Source organism: Myotis yumanensis, unplaced genomic scaffold, assembly GCF_028538775.1.
Source record: "Myotis yumanensis isolate MYYU_CA2020_CCGP unplaced genomic scaffold, mMyoYum1.0.hap1 SCAF_2, whole genome shotgun sequence".
Classification (NCBI taxonomy): domain Eukaryota; kingdom Metazoa; phylum Chordata; class Mammalia; order Chiroptera; family Vespertilionidae; genus Myotis; species Myotis yumanensis.
Window position 1 is genome coordinate 163615467 of NW_027223753.1, and position 20558 is coordinate 163636024.

The following is a 20558-nucleotide window of genomic DNA, read 5'->3' on the forward strand; positions in this document are numbered from 1 at the left end:
GTCTCAGGCTCTGAGCTCCAGTTCCGGGCAAGTCTCTGGGGACCCAGACTCATATGGGAGAAGCGGGACTGTCTGGCATCGGTCGGAACTCGAGGGCAGCTTTCTCTCGGAGGGGCTTGCAGCCATTGCCGAGACACTGAGAAGTGGGGCCTCTGAGAGTGGCCATTAACTGCTAGCCCCGCCCTGTTGACCCATGGGACCCGCCCTGCCCAAGCCCTGTAGGGAGGCTTTTGCTGGATAGCCTAAGGCAGAGGCTAGATTAGCACCTCCCTAGAGATCCAGGAGCTAATGTACCCAGAGGTCAGGGTGGGACCATCCAGTTTGCAGCTCCATGGAACCATAAAGGACACACTCAGGGGGCAGACTCAGTGAGCACCAAAGCCCCACTGAAGCAAGTCTTGCCCCAGGGGGGTGTCTCCAGAACAGAAGTTCTCCCACTGCAGACACAGCTGATTCTCACAGCCAATTGGCCTGGAGGTCAATTCCTCCCAGTGATACCTACAACAATCAAGGCTTAACTACAACAAGACTGGGCACAAAGACCACAAGGGGGTGCACCAAGAGTGTCCTCCTCAGGTAATTGGGGAGACTGAGTCACTGGGCCCTAGAGGACACTTAGCACAGAAATCCACTTTATCAACACAGGGAAGCATAAAAAATGCGGAGACAAAGAAAAAGGACACAAATGACAGAAATGGAGGAAAGCAAACGACTGGATATAGAGTTCAAAACCACACTTTTAAGGTTTTTCAAGAATTTTTTAGAAACTGTCGATAAACTTAATGAGACCTACAAGAAATCTAATGAGACCCTTGAGGTTGTGATAAAGGACCAACTAGAAATTAAGCATACACTGACTGAAATAAAGAATATTATACAGACTCCCAACAGCAGGCTAGAGGATCGCAAGAATCAATTCAACGATTTGAAATACGAAGAAGCAAAAAACACCCAACCAGAAAAGCAAAATGAAAAAAGATTCCAAAAATACAAAGATAGTGTAAGGAGCCTCTGGGACAGCTTCAAGCGTACCAACATCCGAATTATAGGGGTGCCAGAAGAAGAGAGAGAGCAAGATATTGAAAACCTATTTGAAGAAATAATGACAGGAAACTTCCTCTACCTGGTGAAAGAAATAGACTTACAAGTCCAGGAAGTGCAGAGAACCCCAAACAAAAGGAATCCAAAGAGGACCACACCAAGACACATCATAATTAAAATGCCAAGAGCAAAAGACAAAGAGAGAATCTTAAAAGCAGCAAGAGAAAGAAACTCAGTTACCTACAAGGGAGTACCCATACGACTGTCAGCTGATTTCTCAACAGAAACTATGCAGGCCAGAAGGGAGTGGCAAGAAATATTCAAAGTGATGAATGCCAAGAACCTACAATCAAGATTATTTTATCCAGCAAAGCTATCCTTCAGAAGTGAAGGCCAGATAAAGAGCTTCACAGATAAGAAAAAGCTAAAGGAATTCATCACCACCAAACCAGTATTATATGAAATGCTGAAAGGTATCCTTTAAGAAGAAGAAGAAGAAGAAAAAGGTAAAGATACAAATTATGAACAACAAATACACATCTATCAACAAGTAAATCTGAAAATCAAGTGAATAAATAATCTGATGATCAGAATAAACGGTGAATATAATAGAATCAGGGGCATAGAAAGGGAGTGGACTGACTATTCTTGGGGGGGGGGAAAGGGGTGAGGGGGATGCGGGAAGAGACTGGACAAAAATCTTGCACCTATGGATGAGGACAGTGGGGGTGGGTGAGGGCGGAGGGTGGGGTGGGAACTGGGTGGAGGGGAGCTATGGGGGAAAAAAGAGGAACAACTGTAATAATCTGAACAATAAAGATTTAATTAAAAAAGAAAAAAATAAAGAAGAAAAACACCTAAAAACCTCATAGACACCAACAACAGTATGGTGATTACCAGAGGGAAAGGAAGGTGGGGGAAGATAGAAAACAGTATAGGAGGGATAAAGGGTGATGGAAGGAGACTTGACTTTGGGTGGTGAACACACATTATCCTATCTAATAAAAGAGAAACATGGTAATTAGCGTACGACCGCTACCCTTCCCATTGGCTAATCAGGGAGATATGCAAATTAACTGCCAACAAAGATGGCGGTTAATTTGCATACATAGGCGCAATGATGGGAGGCAAAAGGGGAAGGAAGAACGGTGGCAGGCAAGAGCTGAGGGGCTGCCTTTGCCTGCCCCCCAGCCAGTGATCGCCATTGGAAAGCCCGGCAGCAGGCCAGTTAACACCCCTGGCCTGGGGTACTGGTGATCGCCATGGCATTGGAGGAAGAGAGAGCCGGGGTGCAGGACCCCCAGGGCCAGGGGTGCCGGCTGGCCTGCGGCCCCCTGATCTGCCATGGTGAAGGGAGTGGCGGGGCCCCAGGCACAGGCACCCCAGTCACAGGGTGCAGCTGTGCCTGCAGTCCCCTGATCTGCAATCGTGAAGGGAGAGGTGGGCCGCAGGCACGGCTGCACCCCAGGCCGGGTGCAGCCGTGCCTGCGACCAGGATATGCAATCTTGAAGGGAGGGGCAGGACAGCAGGCATGGCAGCATCCTGGGCGCCAGGTGCAGGGCCAGGGTGCAGCCTGCCTGCGGCCATCTGATCTGAGATGCGAAGAGAGGGGTGGGGCCACAGGCAAGGCGGCACCCAGGGCACCGGGTGCTGAGGTGCCTGTGGTCCCCTGATCTGAGATTAGGAAGCGAGGGGTGGGGTCCCAGGCACAGCTGCACCCCGGGGTACCTGATCGCATCCTCAGCGACGAGGCAGGGAGGGACCCAGAACACTCGGAAGCCGTCCTGCCTGGCCGCAGGGGACCTGATCGCATCCCCAGCAGCGAGGCAGGGAGGGACCCAGAACACGTGGAAGGCCTCCTGCCTGGCAGCGGGGGACCGATCATGTCCCTGGCAATGAGGCAGGGAGGGACCCAGAACACGGGGAAGCCGTCCTGCCTGGCTGTGGGGGACCTGATCGCATCCCCTGCGACGAGGCAGGGAGGGACCCAGAACACTCGGAAGCCGTCCTGCCTGGCCGCGGGGGACCTGATCGCATCCCCAGCATCGAGGCAGGGAGGGATCCAGAACGCGGAAGCCGTCCTGCCTGGCTGTGGTGGAACGATCATGTCCCTGGCGATGAGGCAGGGAGGGTCCCAGAACACGCGGAAGCCAGGTCTTTATTTATTTACTTATTTATTTTTTAGATTGTGTAATTATTTATTACAAATAAACGGTGGTTTCACATGTCAAAAACGGGTCCTGTTTTTACATGTGTGTGCAGGTTCTGATGTACAAGAAAGGGTCATGTGCTTAGTTCGTCCATGCAAAGCTCACAGGTACATCACTAATTACTTTAAAAATAGAATGATCTCTTTTTGAACCAATCTGTTTAGATTCAGGATTAGTAAAACAGTACGGCACTAATGAAATACAGTGATAGGAATTAGGAAGTGTGACACTGATGGTTCTGGGCATGTGAAAGATGAGGGACAGAAGGATATACATGGCCTTCCCTTCAGTTCTGCTGGAGAGATGAGCTCCGAGGGCCCAAGCTGTTCCATGCCCAGAGGAGGTGGGTGTGGTCAGTGGCTCTGTTTCAGAACTTCTTGCCAAGCAGAGAGCTTACCCAACCCACAGGAACCTTTTTACTCCAGAAAACAGAAACAGCCAGTTCCCAATGCGCATGGGAAAACCAGTGTACCCTCCTGTGCACGGTGTCCTGATGGGGTGACGGGGGAGGTGGGCGAGGGGAGCAGTGCAGAGTTGTTAGGCAGCTGGAGTGGGAGTGGAAAGGCCATGAAATGTCCACAGTCCTGGCTGTGCCCACGGCCTGGGCTGCTCCTCCAGGCCCTTGGCTTAGGGATTAGGGCTGATTCTCTTGGGAAGGGAATATTCCATGGGTGGAAGATTTACAGGCTCAGGGTGGGCCGTGTGTTAGTTTGGGGCAAATCCCTCAGCATTCCTGCTGCCAAGCCCTCAAAGGAATGAGGCAGAGGCACCCCTCACCCTCAAGACCTCTTCGTGGACATTTTAGCATCTACATGATTTTTAATCCCTTCAGGGAGACTTTCTATCCTGCAGTCCCATCCCACCCCACTGTTGCTGTTTGTCTGCCAGCTGGGTCGAGCATCAAGGGGAAGGGGGGTTTATACTTACTGAAAGACTACTGACCCTAACGGGAAACCAACCTGTTTACTGTACTGTTGTAAATATCATACCCTTTATATCCTGTATATTGGCTTCTTTTAAATAAAGTGAAATGTCTTAGAAAAAAAAAAAAAGGCAAGGCAGGGTGGGACCCAGAAGACCCATATGGGGAGTGCCACTCAGCCAGAAGCTGGCTCATGGCTGGCCAGCGCAGTGGTGGTGGCAGGAGCCTCTCCCACCTCTGTGGCAGCACTAAGAATGTCCAACTAATGGTTTAGAACTGATCCCTTGGGGGCCTAAGCCTTTAGTTGGACATCCCCGAGGGCTCCCTGGCTGCCAGAAGGATGTCTGACTGCAAGGTTAGGCCTGATCCCCCGGGGAATGGGCCTAAGTCAACAAGTGGACATCCCCCAAGGGGTCCTGGACTGTGACTGGGCACAGGCCAGGCTGAGGGGACCCCCCCCCCCCCAACCAGTGCACAAATTTTTGTGCACCGGGCCTCTAGTCCTATATAATAATAGAGAAACATGGTAATTAACCATAACTTCGCTACCCTTCCCATTGGCTAATCAGCGAGATATGCAAATTAACTGCCAACCAAGATGGCGGCCGGCAGCCAGGCAGCTTGAAGCGAACAGGAGGCTTGCTTGCTTCAGTGACGGAGGAAGCCAAAGTTCCGCCTGCCGCTGCTGGGCTCTGAGCTTGCACTCTAAGAAACATTGTTACAATTATAGAAGCTAAGAAAACAAACAAACCAGAAACCTGCTTTCAGCTAGCCGGGCCTCAGAGCTGGAGCTGAAACAGTGTTTCGATTATAGAACCCAAACAAACCAGATACCTGCTTTCAGCAGCCAAGGTCTCAGAGCTGGAGCCAAGCCTCAGAGAGAAAGCCGGCTCTCAGTTCCAGTGACAGCCATAGAAGGTAAATAAATCCCAGAATAAAAGAAAAAAAGGACAGGTTGGGAGCTTCAGTTGCCTGCCAGCCTGAAAACGGCCCTCAGCCCCTAACCCAGACTGGCCAGGCAACCCAGTGGGGAACGCCCCCCATGAAGGGGGTGTGACCAGCTGCAAACAGCCATCATCCCCTCACCCAGGCTGGCCAGGCACCCCAGTGGGGACCCCCACCCTGAAGGGGGTGTGACCAGCTGCAAACAGCCATCATCCCCTCACCCAGGCTGGCCAGGCACCTCAGTGGGGACCCCCACCCTGAAGGGGGTGTGACCAGCTGCAAACAGCCATCATCCCCTCACCCAGGCTGGCCAGGCACCCAAGCGGGACCCCCACCCTGATCCAGGACACCCTTCAGGGCAAACCAGCCAGCCCCCACCCGTGCACCAGGCCTCTATCCTATATAGTAAAAGGGTAATATGCCTCCCAGCACCGGGATCAGCGGAGCAGCGAGGCCTCCTGGCCTGGGACCAGTGGAGCCACAAGGCCTCCCGAACCCAGAATCAGCGGAGCTGCGAGGCCTCCTGGCACTGGGATCAGCGGAGTAGCGAGGCCTCCCAGCACTGGGATCAGCGGAGCCGCGAGGCCTCCTTACCCCTGAAGCAGTGTGACAGGGGGCAGAGCCCAAACCCCCTGATCACCCTGCGGCTCTGTGTGTGACAGGGGGCAGGGCCACAACCTCCCTATCCACCCTGCTCTGTGTGTGACGGGGGGAGTGCCCCAACCCCCTGATCGGCCCTGCTCTGTGGGTGACAGGGGGCGGTGCCCCAACCCCTGATGGGCCCTGCTGTGTGTGTGACAGGGGGCGGTGCCCCAACCCCCCTGATGGGCCCTGCTCTGTGCGTGACAGTGGGTGGCGCGGCAACCTCCCCATTGACCCTGCCTTGAGTGTGACAGGGGGCGGTGCCCCAACCCCCCAATCGGCCCTGCTCTGAGCCCGACCAGGGGCTGCACCTAGGAATTGGGCCTGCCCTCTGCCACCCGGGAGTGGGCCTAAGCCAGCACGTCGTTATCTCCCGAGGGGTCCCTGACTGTGAGAGGGCACATGTGGGGCTGAGGGACACCACCCCCCCCCGACCAGTGCACAAATTTTTGTGCACCAGGTCTCTAGTAGAATTATATTCCTGAAACCTAATTTTATTAACCAATATCACCCCAATATATAAATTAAAAATAAATAAAACTTTACTTGTAGGTCTTAAAAAAAAAATAGCCTTTGTCTTTTAAAGATATATGCCAAAGTTGGTATAAGGAATGAAACAATGAATTCTAAGATTTACTGCAAAATAATGTGAATAAGATGGGATACAGTAAAACAAGACTGGCCACTTGTTGATAATTACTGAAATTAGTTAATGGATACATAGTTCAATAAATTCCTTGTACTTTTGAATATCCTTAAAAATTTCCACAATAAAAGGTTAAAAAAATAAAGTGAGGGCTGTTAACAAAAATAACTAAAGGAATCTCATTTTGGCTTTCACTATCTGCCAATAATATAGCAAAAAATAAAGTTAAGGCTAAGTTATCACTCCCACACGCGCCCCCCCACACCCCAAAAAAGAGTAAGTACATGTGCCCATATGACCTGCAATGGCTTAGGTAGACTGCAGTTTTATGACAATGACATTGCACAGCACATAGCTTGATTTTAAAGATTGTCACCATGGCAATTGCTGGCTTTCTACTCAATATCCATTCTCCTTATTCCTTACTTACAGAATCCTAATAATGTGCATAAAAGAAAACATATCAAGCTAAAAATGCCCATTTACCAGTTTCCCTTGTAGCTAGAAAAAACTTGTAGTATGGAGCTAAAGCAGAACTTACAGAGAAAGTATAGAACAGTGATTCCCAAAGTGGGCGCTACTGCCCCCCAGTGGGTGCTGCAGCGATCCAGGGGGGGTGGTGATGGCCACAGGTGCATTTAGGGGCGATGAGTAACTGCTATTAACATTTTAAAAAAATTAATTTCCAGGGGCTGAGTAATATTTTTTCTGGAAAGGGGGTAGGCCAAATAAGTTTGAGAACCACTGGTAGAACTAACTGCCTATATTAGGAAAAAATGGTCTCAATTAATTCCCTGTTTCCATATTACATTTTTTAAAAGTACCTACATAGAATAAGAAAATAAAATTAAACCCAACTACACAGAAGGAAAAAGAGAAAAGATGGAAATCAACCAATGACCTAGAAAACAAGAAAAATTCAATGAAACAAAAAGCTTTTAAATTAATAAAATTGTCAGGGAAAAAACAAGCCACAAATTACTATAACAGGATTGAGAGAGGACCCATCACAACAGACACTGCAGTCATTAAAGGAATTAAAAGGAAATATAATAAATAAATTGAAGTCAATATATCTGACACCTTTGGTAAAATGGACAAATCCTTAAAAGACACGACCTAATAAAGCTCATTAAAAAATAGATACCTAAGCAGTCCTATATCTGTTAATTAAATTTAATATGTAGTTTGTAACTTCCCACAAAGAAAACTCTAGGCTCAGGTAGTTTCACTAGTGAATGTCATCAAATATTATGGAAGAAAAAACATCAATTTTACACAAACTTCCAGGAAACATAATGGGAGAAACACTTCCCAATTCATTGTAAGGCCAGCATTAAGTTGATATTAAAACCAGACAAAGAGCCCTAACCGGTTCGGCTCAGTGGATAGAGCGTCGGCCTGCGGACTAAAGGGTCCCAGGTTCGATTCCGGCCAAGGGCATGTACCTTGGTTGCGGGCACATCCCCAGTAGGGGGTGTGCAGGAGGCAGCTGAATCGATGTTTCTCTCTCATCGATGTTTCTAACTCTCTATCCCTCTCCCTTCCTCTCTGTAAAAAAATCAATAAAATATATTAAAAAAAAAAAAAAAAAAGACAAAGATATTACAAGGAAAACAAAACAATCAAACACAAAAAACTACAAACAATATCTCTCACAGAGACACAAAAATTCTTGACAGAAATATATTAAAAAATAATGCATCATAACCAGGTGGGTTTTAGCAGAGTAATGAAAGGTTGGATTACCATTAAAAAACCAACCAATGGAATTCACTAAAAATAGAAATCCGTATGATCATCTCAATAGATGTGACAAATCTATGACAAAATTCCCTTATATGAAAACTCAGCAAACTAGGATTAGAAGGAAACTTCCTCAACCTGATAAAGTGTATCTACAAGAGCCCTAGCTAGTTTGGCTCAGTGGATAGAGCGTCTGCCTATGGATTGAAGGGTACCAGGTACAATTCTGGTCAAGGGCACATACTCGTGTTGCAGGCTCTAGCCCCAGTGGGGGGCAGGCAGGAGGCAGCCTATCCATAATTCTCTTTCATCATTGATGTTTCTATGTCTCTCTCCCTCTCCCTTCCTCTCTGAAATTATTAAAGATATATTTTTTTAAAAAGTTTCCACTCTACAAGAAACATATAGCTAGTATCAAAAAAATTTTTTTAATCCTCACCTGAGAATATATTTCCATTGTTTTTTTTTTTTTTTTTTTTTAAGAGAGAGTGGAAGAGAGAGGGAAAGACAGTGAGAAATATCAATGTAAGAGAAACACATCAATTGGCATGTGCCCAGACCAGGGCCCGGGCCAGGGAGGAGCTGCAACTGAGGTACGTGCCCTTGACTGGAATCAAACCTGGACCCTTCGGTCTGCAGGCCAATGTTCTATCCACTGAGCCAAAATGGCTAGGGCACTAGCATCAAATTTAATGGTGAAAGACAACTTCCCCCTAATACCAGAAACAAGGGTCTCTAATATCTTCCTACTTTTAACTTTATGCTGGAAGTCCTAACTAAGAAAAAATAAATAAAAGGCAAGAGATTGAATAGGAAGACATAAAAGAAGTCTACTTGTGGGCAACATGACCATTTCTACAGAAAATTCAAAGCAATCTACAAAAAAGCTATTAGAACTAATTAATGAGTTTAGCAAGATTGCAGGCTACAAGCTCATTATATAAAAACTATAAAATATTGCTAAGAAAAATTCAAAGCTTAAATAAATGAGATATATACTATATGCCATGTTCACGGATCTGCAGACTCAATATTGTTAGGATGTAAATTCTCTCCAAAATGATCCATAGAGCCAATGCAATTCCAATCAAAGTCCTAGTACCTTTCTTTGTAGAAAGTGACAAGCTGATTCTAAAACTTATATGCAAAAGACCTGAACAAAACAACTACAAAGATGGAGGACTTAACTATGACATTTCAAGACTTATAAAGCTACAGTAATCATTAAGACTGAAATACTGGTGTAAAGAAAGATTTATCAATCACAGGAAAGAATAGAGCCCATAAACCAAACATATATGATCAATTTTTCATAAGGGTTCAAAGGCAATTCAATGGGGAAAGGATAACCTTTCCACAAATGATGCTGCAACAAGTGCATAGCCATGTGCAAACAACCAAAAAACCCTAACTAGACCCTACCCTAACATCATATATAAGAATTAATTCAAAGAGGATCACTGACTTAAGAGCTAAAAATATATTTTAAAAAAATTATCACATAAGACAAAAAGCATAGAATATAAAAGTTGATAAATTGGATTTCATCAGTAATTTAAAATTTGCTCTTCAAAAAACACTATTATGAAATGAGTAAGTAAGTAACACACTGGGAGAAAATTATCTATAAACTCTATATATAGACTATAAAAAGGACCCTTATAGACCTGGCCAGTTGGTTGGAGCATCGTCCCATACACCAAAAGGTTGTGGGTTCAATTTCTAGTCATGGCACATACCTATATTACAGTTTCGATCCCTGGTTGGGGTGCATACAGGAGGCAACTGATTGATGTTTCTCTCTCCCTTCCCCTCTCTAAAATTAGTAAAAAACATGAGGATAAAAAAAGAAAGAACCCTTACAATTAAAATGGCATGCAACCCAATAAAAAACAAGCCAGAGACCTGAATTGACACTTCATCAAGAATAGCAAAGAAGCACATGAAAAGATACTCATATCAAAATTTGTCAAATTTTAATTTTTAAATGTGTTCAGTTCATTGCACAGTAATTATTAAGGCTATAAAAATTTAAATATAATAAACTTAAGGCTAATTTATCACACACACAGAAAAGCAAGCAGATGTGCCCACATGACATGCAACAGCTTGGACAGATTGCAGATAACACTATATACCATGTGAGTTGATTTTAAAGAACAACACTATGACGGACACTGCTAGTTTCCTATCTCTCATCCAGTCTTCTCTGCTTCCTTATTAACAGAGCCTCCGTTATGTTTGTGCAAGAAAATGTGCCCAGCTAAAATAAGCAAAACTCTTTTTTTTTTTTTAATATATATATTTTATTGATTTTTTACAGAGAGGAAGGGAGAGAGACAGAGAGTCAGAAACATCGATGAGAGAGAAACATCGATCAGCTGCCTCCTGCACATCTCCTACTGGGGATGTGCCCGCAACCCAGGTACATGCCCTTGACCGGAATCGAACCTGGGACCCTTCAGTCCGCAAGCCGATGCTCTATCCACTGAGCCAAACCAGTTTCGGCAATAAGCAAAACTCTTATCCGTGGATGTTTACCTTTGTAACAGTCAACACCCTGTTCCTCCTTGTCATGCTTGCACCTAAGAGTATAGCATCTAACTGTGACCATGAGGACAAAAGCCAATAAATACTAGGGATGGAGGGGGGGAATAAAAGAGGAGGAACCTGGTTCCGTGATGACATTACAAAGTCAATCCCTAGACTGCTTGCTTCTGGACTTCTTGCTGAGAAAAGTAGATGTCTTCCTCGTTTAAGCCATTATTTGTTGATGTTTCTCTTGCACACAGTTGATCAAAATTTATAATAATCAGATAATTTAATATAGTAAGTAGAGGCTGAGGTACAAATCATCCCTATGTATTTGTCCAATTTTTATGGTCCCACTATTTTCCATTAAGTCCCTTAATTTTTATAAGAGAGCTGGTAAGGTTGTAAATTCAATTTATGTTGAAATTCAGTAACTCACAAACTCAGGCTCTGGTTTTTTACAATATCAGCCTTATGACTGCAAAAGATAAGAACCTCTCTTAGGACAATTATAGAAACTCTGGATTTTTTAATGCCTTAAAAAAGAATTATAGGTAAGTAAAACTTCTCTTAGCAATGAAAAAAAAACAAAGAAAGAGTCTATAGATAAAAGTGAAACAATGTTTTAGTTCTGCTCTGTTGTGTCTGAATAATTGAGGGGAGGGGGATTCTATACCCCCGCTTTGCAAGTATCCATATAGTCTTTTATTAAATGGGTACTTTATTCTATGTGATTAGTTAAGTAACTTTCATCACTGCATGATATGGACTATTGAAGTCTTATCTTCTAAAACTAATTTTATCCTCACTGACAATCAAACCCTAACAGCTCCTACAACCAATGTGAAATTCTGGTATCTTTGTAGGTCTATGATTTCCAATTAATATTTAGACCAATTATCAAATAGCATATAATAATAGCATATTATAGAAAATAAGTATAGAAGTAATCTCAAGGTGGGCTAGAGAGAGAGGTCCTAAAGCTATATAATTAGTAATAATGACCACCTATACCAGGAGAGTTTTCTAGCAAAAATACCATTATTTTTTTTTACTGCTGCTTAGACCTGGCAATGCTGCCTTTGAAAGAAGTGGATTACTCCACCATCGGGGCTTGCTAAATCAGTTCCCCTCCTCACTGCTACATATTCACATTGCTTACTTCTAAACCCAGGTCTTAGGTCACATGCCTGTATCCTAACTGCAAGGGAGACTGGGAGTATGAATCGTATGATTTTACTGAGAAGACAGAATCCGTATGTGGGAAATTATCAAAATATAAGAAGGGCATCTAAGATGATGTAGAGCCACAAATTATAACTGTCCAATACTTACATTAATATCTTTAAGATCTTAACCTCAAACATTTTACACAAGACATCTATATACAATTACATTTAATTGCCCATCATCACTTCTTATTCATACTTACTGAACGGGCACATTTTTTGGGGGGACTGCTAGAAAGTCCATCCAGTTGCCCATGTTCACCCAGAAATCCCGTCACTTGGTCCAAGAAAGAAGATACGTCTAACTGGTGCCACTCTACTAGCTTCTGACCTAAAAATTAAAAAACGTCATATATAAATATAATAAAATCAACATGCCTTCTCAACATTCTCATTAAGTATTTTTTTGGCATTTGCATAATTAAAATTTTAGGAACACATATTCCCACTGTTAGGACTCAGGGCAATGTAGTCCTCAATGGCCATTTGTAAGCTTCCTGCCACAGGAAAACAAAGAGCAAGAACTTGTCCAAGCTTCCCGCCTCAGGAGGACAAAGACCAGGAAAATTTGCTGGACACCAGGAATCAGACTATATAAGGAATTAAAACTGTCCTAAAAACGCCTGATTGCATATCCACATTCCAAGCCCACCAACTCAGCCCACACACACTGACGACAAGAGCGTCCCACCAGTGACTGCATATAACGATGAAACTCCAGCTCCTGGGGCAGACATCATCACCCAATATCTCCTTGGCTCAGTGCTATGCAGCCCTTCCCTTTGGATATCCCTTCCCCCACCCCTTTTCTTAAATAAATTCAATTTGTCTTTATCCACTGTCTGAGATGGCTACTTAGCCTGCCCAAGTACCACCATGTTAACCTTTCACCCACCCTTCCCAGTTTAAATTACATAGCGTTTTCATAACCCAAAGAATTCATCAATTATAGCCAACCTAAGATTCCTAGCCAACTGGCAACTTCTTTATCTGCTAATATCATTTATTGGCATTTAGAAAGAAGAGATTCAAATGAAGCAAAATCTTGATAAAAATTCATTAATAATAAAACCAGTTCTACCCTCTGCTTCTCTGGTGGGATTACAACCAGTACCTGAACAATCTTAATATTTTAATAACAGAAAACCCAAGGGGACCCCTTAAAATATGACAAGATAAAATATTAGTTTTAGAAAGTACAGAGCTGCACAAATATAAAATACAATCATTCCCCCAAATTGTCAGAAACAGACTGACTCCCTAACATATTTTAATAGATGTTTAAATAATTCTAAAGGACATGAATAAAAACCCTTCACCTAAGTTATTACAAAGAATTCTGAAACTGAATCCAGTCAAATATTAAAGATAAAATATTTAGGTAATTGAAAAATAAGTCATATGTCAATTGCTGTAAGCTGATATAAAATAAATATTACCTGTCCGTGGATCCAAGATGGAAACATAGGGGAAATCCCCTAGCTTATAAAATTGTATGTATCTCTGACCTTCCTCACTGTCATGATAAACCTGTTAAATCATTGATATAAAAAAAAGTCAACCTCTAAAAAAGTATCAACTGTATCCTTGTTATATACCAACAACAATTCTCCAAATACACCTTTAGTATATGTTAGGATTCATTCCTACATTAAAGAGAAAAATGAAGGTAATCTGGTGTGAACTACCTCAACTTCCTGTCCTCAGCCCCCATGGAAACATATATCAATCCATTTTTCCTTCCTTTCCAGTTCAGAAGAGATACTGCTCTTTCTGATCAAGTTATCTGTCCACCTATATTATTCCAAACTCTATCATAAACATCTTAATAAGTCACTACATATTGAGATGATAAACTTGAGTGGCTAGCATAGTGCTAGTCAAAGAGATGCTCAACCAATAGTTGCGGAAGAGCCCAGCTTGTGTGGCTCGGCAGTTGAGTGTTGACCCAGAACCAACAGATCGCTGATTCAATTACCCGATAGGGCACATGCCCGGGTTGTGGGCTCTATCCCCAGTAGGGAGTGTGCAGGAGGCAGCCAAACGATGATGCTCCTCTCTCATTGATGTTTCTATCTCTCTACCCCTCTCCCTTCCACTCTCTCTATTTAAAAAAAAAAAAAAATCAATAAAAACATATTAAAAAAAATAGTTGTAGAAGAAAAGTTTACCATTCAGAAAAAATACTGAATTTAGGGGACCTGTAAAACATGAATGAATAAATTAATAACATTAACAGCATATCTTATAGTGGAAAAAATTAAGTTCATTCAGATGTTATTTTCTATAATTTTTCATAAAAAAATAAAAAATTTGAACAAGATTATCTAACCTTAGCTTGATAATTTACATAAAAAGAAAACAGAATCAGCAAGATTAAGTGACAATACTAAGAAATATACATAAAAAGTACAAAACTCAAGCTAAAATCCAAATCTTAGTCAAATGTTTTTCCATTACTCAAGATCTTCTACATTCACACTGTCAATTATAACAACCAATACATGTGTTATTGAAGTACTTGAAACATGGCTGGTCTGAACTGAGCGGTTCCATACGTATAAAATATACACACACCACATCTTGGAGACTTCAAACATACACACACAAAAATCAAAACATCTCATTAAGATTTTAATATTAGTTTGATATTAGATATATTGATTTAAAAACATTAAAATTAATTTCACCTGTTTCTTTTGACCTTTTAAAATGTGGCTACTAGAGCATTTTTAATTAAATATGTGGCTCACATTATATTCCTACTAGAGGCCTGGTGCACAAGATTCATGCACTGGGGCTTGCTAAATCAGTTCCCCCCTCACTGCTACATATTCACATTGTTTACTTCTAAACCCAGGTTTTAGGTCACATGCCTGTATCCTAACTGCAAGGAGACTGGGACCCCTGCCGGCACTCAGACATCCCTCTCGCAGGCCGGGTTTCTAGCAGTCTGGGACCCCTTGCTCCTTACCTCCTGCCACTGCCACTGCCACTGTGCTCGCCAGCGGTGAGCCCGGATTCTGGCTAAGTGGCGCTCCCCATGGGAGCGCACTGACCACCAGGGGGCAGCTCCTGAATTGAGCATCTGCCCCCTGGTGGTCAGTGCACGTCATAGTGACCAGTCGATTTGCATATTAGGGTTTTATTATATAGAACTAGAGACCCAGTGCACGAAATTCGTGTACTCGGGGGCGGGGTCCCTCAGCCTGGTCTGCAGCCCTCTTGCACCCTCTTCAAGCCCTTGGGGGATGTCCAACTGAAGGCAGAGGCTCCTGCCACCGCCACTGCACTCGCCAGCCGTGAGCCCGGCTTCTGGTTGAGAGGCGCTCCCCTGCGGGAGTGCACTGACCACCAAGGGGCAGCTCCTGCATTGAGCGTCTGTCCCTTGGTGGTCAGTGCACGTCATAGCAACTGGTTGCTCCACCATTCAGTTAATTGCATATTAGCCTTTTATTATACAGGATTGAATAGTACAGTTGTGAACTCTATCAAGATATTTAAGCTCATCTGAGATATGAATATTATATAGTTACGCAGCTTGGTTCTTTCTTTCCTTCCCTCGAGAGTTCTTCATTGCTGCCCTAATTTTCACTTGTCCTTACTATTTCAGCCATTATGGGTGGTTTTACCTTTTCATATATCATAATTTAACTCAGTTATTAAAATTTTTCCAGTTTATTACTGAATTCCTCCTTCTCAACATCCCATACTACAAAAGTAAAATGCTACTAAAACTTTAACTCTCCTCACCTGCCAGAAAATGAAATGTTCCCGGATAATATTCTTCACAGCATCATTGCTCCATACATCACGGTTGAGGCACTGGCATGCAAAGTCTTGTACATTTTGGATGTTTATCATCAACCACTTATTTTGCATCTGCCCACACTCTTTGGCCTATAAGAGTAAAGTTACACAACACCTGTTAGAAATAATTTCTCCTTGGTAACTGATATGTTTCAGAGTTCAGAAACTGTTATCTTTTCATTTAAATACTAAGTTTTTCCCCTCAAGTATAACATCTAGAGTTTTTGGTATATATACATTGTTTACATTAATTTGCATAGATATATATAATTATACTGACCATTTTCACGCATTTTTCAAATTTAAATAAACTGTTATTGTTATAATGGCTGGACTTTTGTACATTTAAACATCTGAAAAAAATTATACAAACTTATGGTCAAGTCACATAATTCTATCACATTATCTCTCTCAACCCCTATTAGGCATGTACTATTTTATAGGATCACCCTAAATATTTCTGTAAAAGCTGCTAAGGGTTTTTTCTCTTAGGGTTGTTTTCCTAGGAGATTTCAAAAAATGAGATTATAGGATCAAAGAATGTTTCAGAATGATTTTTAAAAGACCCCCCCCCCCGAATTTATAGCACAAATATTAATCATGAGTATGTACTTTTTGCCTAATAGTTTGTCATCACCATAAAAACCTAAAAAGTTGCTGAATACAAAGATTGGCAGAAAAGCAAATGAGCAAACAAATGCTTCCTTAAACCTTTGTATAGGAACAATGAAATGAGAGTGATAGTTTTGAGTAATTTTGTCTTGGAACAATATTATTTCCCATACCAGATTAACACAGATCTTCAATTAACTCAGGTTGTTAACAGTTGAAAAACATACATCATTTTGGAGGTATTGGACAATGTAAGACTGTCTTCTGCTTTAAGAAGGTTTACACAGTCTTACAGATAACTGTTATCCTATTTTTTGGTATGAATCCTCCAGAAAAAAATCATTTTCTAATATTTAATTTTGATTCCACAGGTGAAAACTCAAGTTCAAAAAGGAATACCTGTATTGAGCCAGAAAGCTGTATTACCTGGTGAAAAGCTTATTTTAAAATATATAAATATAATAAAATTGTTCCTTACTCCTAGAAAGTAAGTGTTCAACTTACTTCCTTACCTATAGCATGCATCATTTATCAAATCCAATGAGTGATAAATGTATACTTATATGCCTTAACTGAAGAAAAAGTATTGGAGAGGGGAAAAATTTAACACACATTTCTGTAACAGGGTAAATGTACATAAGTCTGCCTAAAACTACAACATGGAGAAGAAAAAAAAGTCAAGAGTTTAAAACTGATGGACAGTCATTTGCTTTTGATTTTAAAAGTTCATTTATTCACATTTATGCTTTAATTCAGATTCATTCATTCAACAAATAAACTTACTGATACCTATCATGTTTCAGGTATAGCTATAGATGCTGGAATTAGAGCAGTTACCAAAACACAAAAACCCCTGCCTTCATGAAGCATACACTGGGGAGAAACCTTATATTAATCAGTACAAGAAACTGAAGATGCTGTTAAGAAATTACTGCTGGAAGGTAAGGCCCAAAGACATGAATTTTATGCAAAGCAACAATGTTTAGAGGGAATATAAGAGAGTCTTACACAAATGATGAACCTTCCCTCTTGAAATCTATTAGACTGTTCAGAATCAACATTCAAAAGCCATTTTATGAAGACCCAAGGACAAGTGTGGCTACATCAAATAGAGACATATGTGATATGACTTATCTGTTTCAAGGGGGAAACAGTGAGAGAGTATCTCTACCAGTCCCAGACAGATCAGTAAAGTAAGAAGAAAAAAAGAATAGCCCTAGCTGGTTTGGCTCGGTGGATACAGCATCGACCTGCAGACTGAAGTATCCTGGGTCCAATTCAAGGGCACATGCTGGGGTTGTGGGCATGATCCCAAGTGGGGGGTTGTACAGGAGGCAGCCGATCAGTGATTCTCTCTCATCATTGATGTTTCTTTCCCTCTCCCTTCCTCTCTGAAATCAATAAAAATACATTTTAAAAAAATACAAAGGAAAAGATATTTGTTTCAATAATAGATAAACATAAAGTCAAGATGAAAATATATTAAAATATGCACAGTACTTTTTAATGGAAATTGTGATTTTATTTTTCCCCCCACTGGTTTGCTATATTTGCCAACTTTGAATAAAACTAAATATAAGCTATGAATAAAGTTTATTTTTAAAAAGTTTATCTTACAAATTTTGTTACTGAATTGGTTCTTTATATTTTTAGCTAAAATATTTTTACTTACTAGCAGGACTTTTAAAATTAACAAAGTATTCTTAGTAATTACAACTAAGTACATGTGAATTAAATGATAACAAATAAATATGCATTTATAATGAAAATAAGGACTATTATGGAAATTATTCTGATTCTGTACCATATACTCCAGATTATGCCATTCAATCATTTAAGAAAGATTTATTGAGGGCCAATTATGTGCCAAAAGCTCTTCTAGGCATTGAATACAATGACAAATAAAACAAAGTTCCTGTGTTCATGGAACTTACAAGCTACATGTTCCCTTGCCTAGGTCAGATCATTCATCCTAAGTGGGTCACTCAGCTACAGCTATACTGATTCCTTGGCTGTACCAGAAATACACCCTTTTTAGCCTTACTATCTGCTGTTTCCCTGACATTCCTATGGTTCACATTCCTTCACTTCACTCAGGTTTCTACTCAAATCTCATCCTTCAGAATCTTCCTTGATCTTCCTATCTAAAACAGTCTTCTCTCCTCACAGTTACAAACATATGTGAAACCTATGAAATCAACCCTGCTTTTAATTTTGCTTGTTAAGTATACATGCATCTTAGTGGCTCTAAACAAACAAAAAAATTGCCCTCTCCTTCCCTTATTCTATTTTTTAAAATATTTTTTTATTGATTTCAGAGGGGAAGGGAGAGGGAGAAAGAGACAGAAACATCAATAATGAAAAGGAATCAATGATCGGTGGCCCTCCTGTACACCCCACACTAGGGATCCAGCCCGAAACCTGGACATGTGCCCTGACTGGGAATCAACCACTGAGCCACGCCGACTGGGTCCCTTATTCTATTTTGTTTATTTTCTCCCACTACATACTATAACCTGAAATTACACCCTATCTCTCTATATTGTATATACATACACACACACGAAACGTTTTACATATATGTATAAACATTTGATTTTTATTTGTTTATAGTCTGTTTCTCTCTCTTGATTATAAATCTTTGATGGCAAGGACTTTGTGTAATGTGCTTACCACTATCTCCCGGGGAGAAACTGCTTATAGGCTCCAGATATCCATTTTCTTCTAAGCACCTGGATTTCCTAACGTCCCTTGCAGTAGGTGTAACCATATTACCAAGTTTTGGTCAATGGGATGTGAGCAACTTCTAGGTTGTGCCTTTAAAGGGAAAAGGTATACCTTTCTCAGCCCCCTCCCTCCTTCATTCTGGCTAGAAAGCAAACATGGTGGTAAGCCCCCTTGAATCATATGGACAAAGGCAAGCAAGACCTAGGAAATAGAAGAAAAAGACAAAACTTGCACTGCTAGTAACTTCACAGAGCAGAACCATCCTAATAGCCTGGACTTCTTTCTAGTTTAAGCTACTATTTGTTTCCTTCCTGGTCTCTCTCACATGCAGTAAAATCTACCCCAAAAAATATAATCCCTATTACCTAGAACAAGGCCTTACAAAAGGAGGCCTCGATAAATATTAAAGAACGAGTAAATTAATCAGTCTCTTAAGAACCTTTGAATATGGTCTACCTCTAGATACACTAAGAAAGTCTAGTTTCTAAACCTGTAAAACTATGGCTCAGAGCTACATCTAATATTGTGCCCAAACCTATGGGCCCTGCCAGAGCAACCAAAGAGAGTCCGTATAATTTTTAACATTCACCTCTCTAAACATCAATGACTTAATTTTGCATGTGACCTCCCTAATTTATATAAAACTAATAGATATATCATTAATTATAACGAAATGCCTATTTTTTCTGGGAGTGTTAATGTCATTTAAAGACTCATAAATGATAAACTTTAGTATTAGTGAAGATATGAATAGATTATTGCAAACAATGCAGGTCAAGAAATACAAAGAAAAAAGGTTATGTAACTTTAAAAAAATGAACAAAAAATCAGACAGCAATTTCAAAAAAGATTCGGTTTACTTCAATGAACAAGCATCAGAGTAACTGCTTTTTATGAGCCCAAAGTGACGAGATTAAATCAAGCACAGAGTTATTTATTAAGCCCTAGAGCAACTCAAAAGCTAATGAAAAGGAAAACATGTCAAAACAAACTCAGATCATTTTTGTCTTTCACATTGCTGCTACTCTCTCTCAGTGGCTATATTATCACCAGAACATTAGAAAGGATAGGCAGACAAGCGCCTGGAACACTAGAAAGTATAGGCAGCTGCCATGTTAAGATCATGAAGGAAGGATGAAGAAAACTGAGGAGGTATCTAACCTGACATATGTGAGCTGATAAACACCAAAGACTCCCTCAACTCTAGACTTTTTTAGATGACAAAAAGAAATCTTCTTTTTTTTTAATCCTCACCAGAGGATATTTTTTCCATTTATCTTCTTTTTTTTTTTTTAGAGAGAGAGAGAGAGAGAGAGAGCGGAAGAGAGAGGGAAAGACAGAGAGAAATATGGATGTGAGAGAAACACATCGATTGGCTGCATTGAGGGCCCGGGCCAAGGGGGAGCCTGTAACCAAGGTAAGTACCCTTGACCAGAATCAAACCCAGGACCCTTTAGTCCGCAGACACTCCATCCATTGAGCCAAACCAGCTAGG

General features: G+C 41.5%; 1 protein-coding gene across 1 annotated transcript in view; it reads right to left on the reverse strand.

Moving 5' to 3' along the window:
• UBXN7 (UBX domain protein 7) overlaps positions 1–20558 on the reverse strand; it is a 79696-nt gene that overhangs the window by 7393 nt on the left and 51745 nt on the right. Inside the window, exons 6-8 of the mRNA XM_070406471.1 lie at positions 15668–15814; positions 13354–13444; positions 12118–12245 (exon numbers count right to left, since the gene is read on the reverse strand). Coding sequence (XP_070262572.1) covers positions 12118–12245; positions 13354–13444; positions 15668–15814 — 366 coding nt within the window. The remainder of the gene's footprint in view (positions 1–12117; positions 12246–13353; positions 13445–15667; positions 15815–20558) is intronic.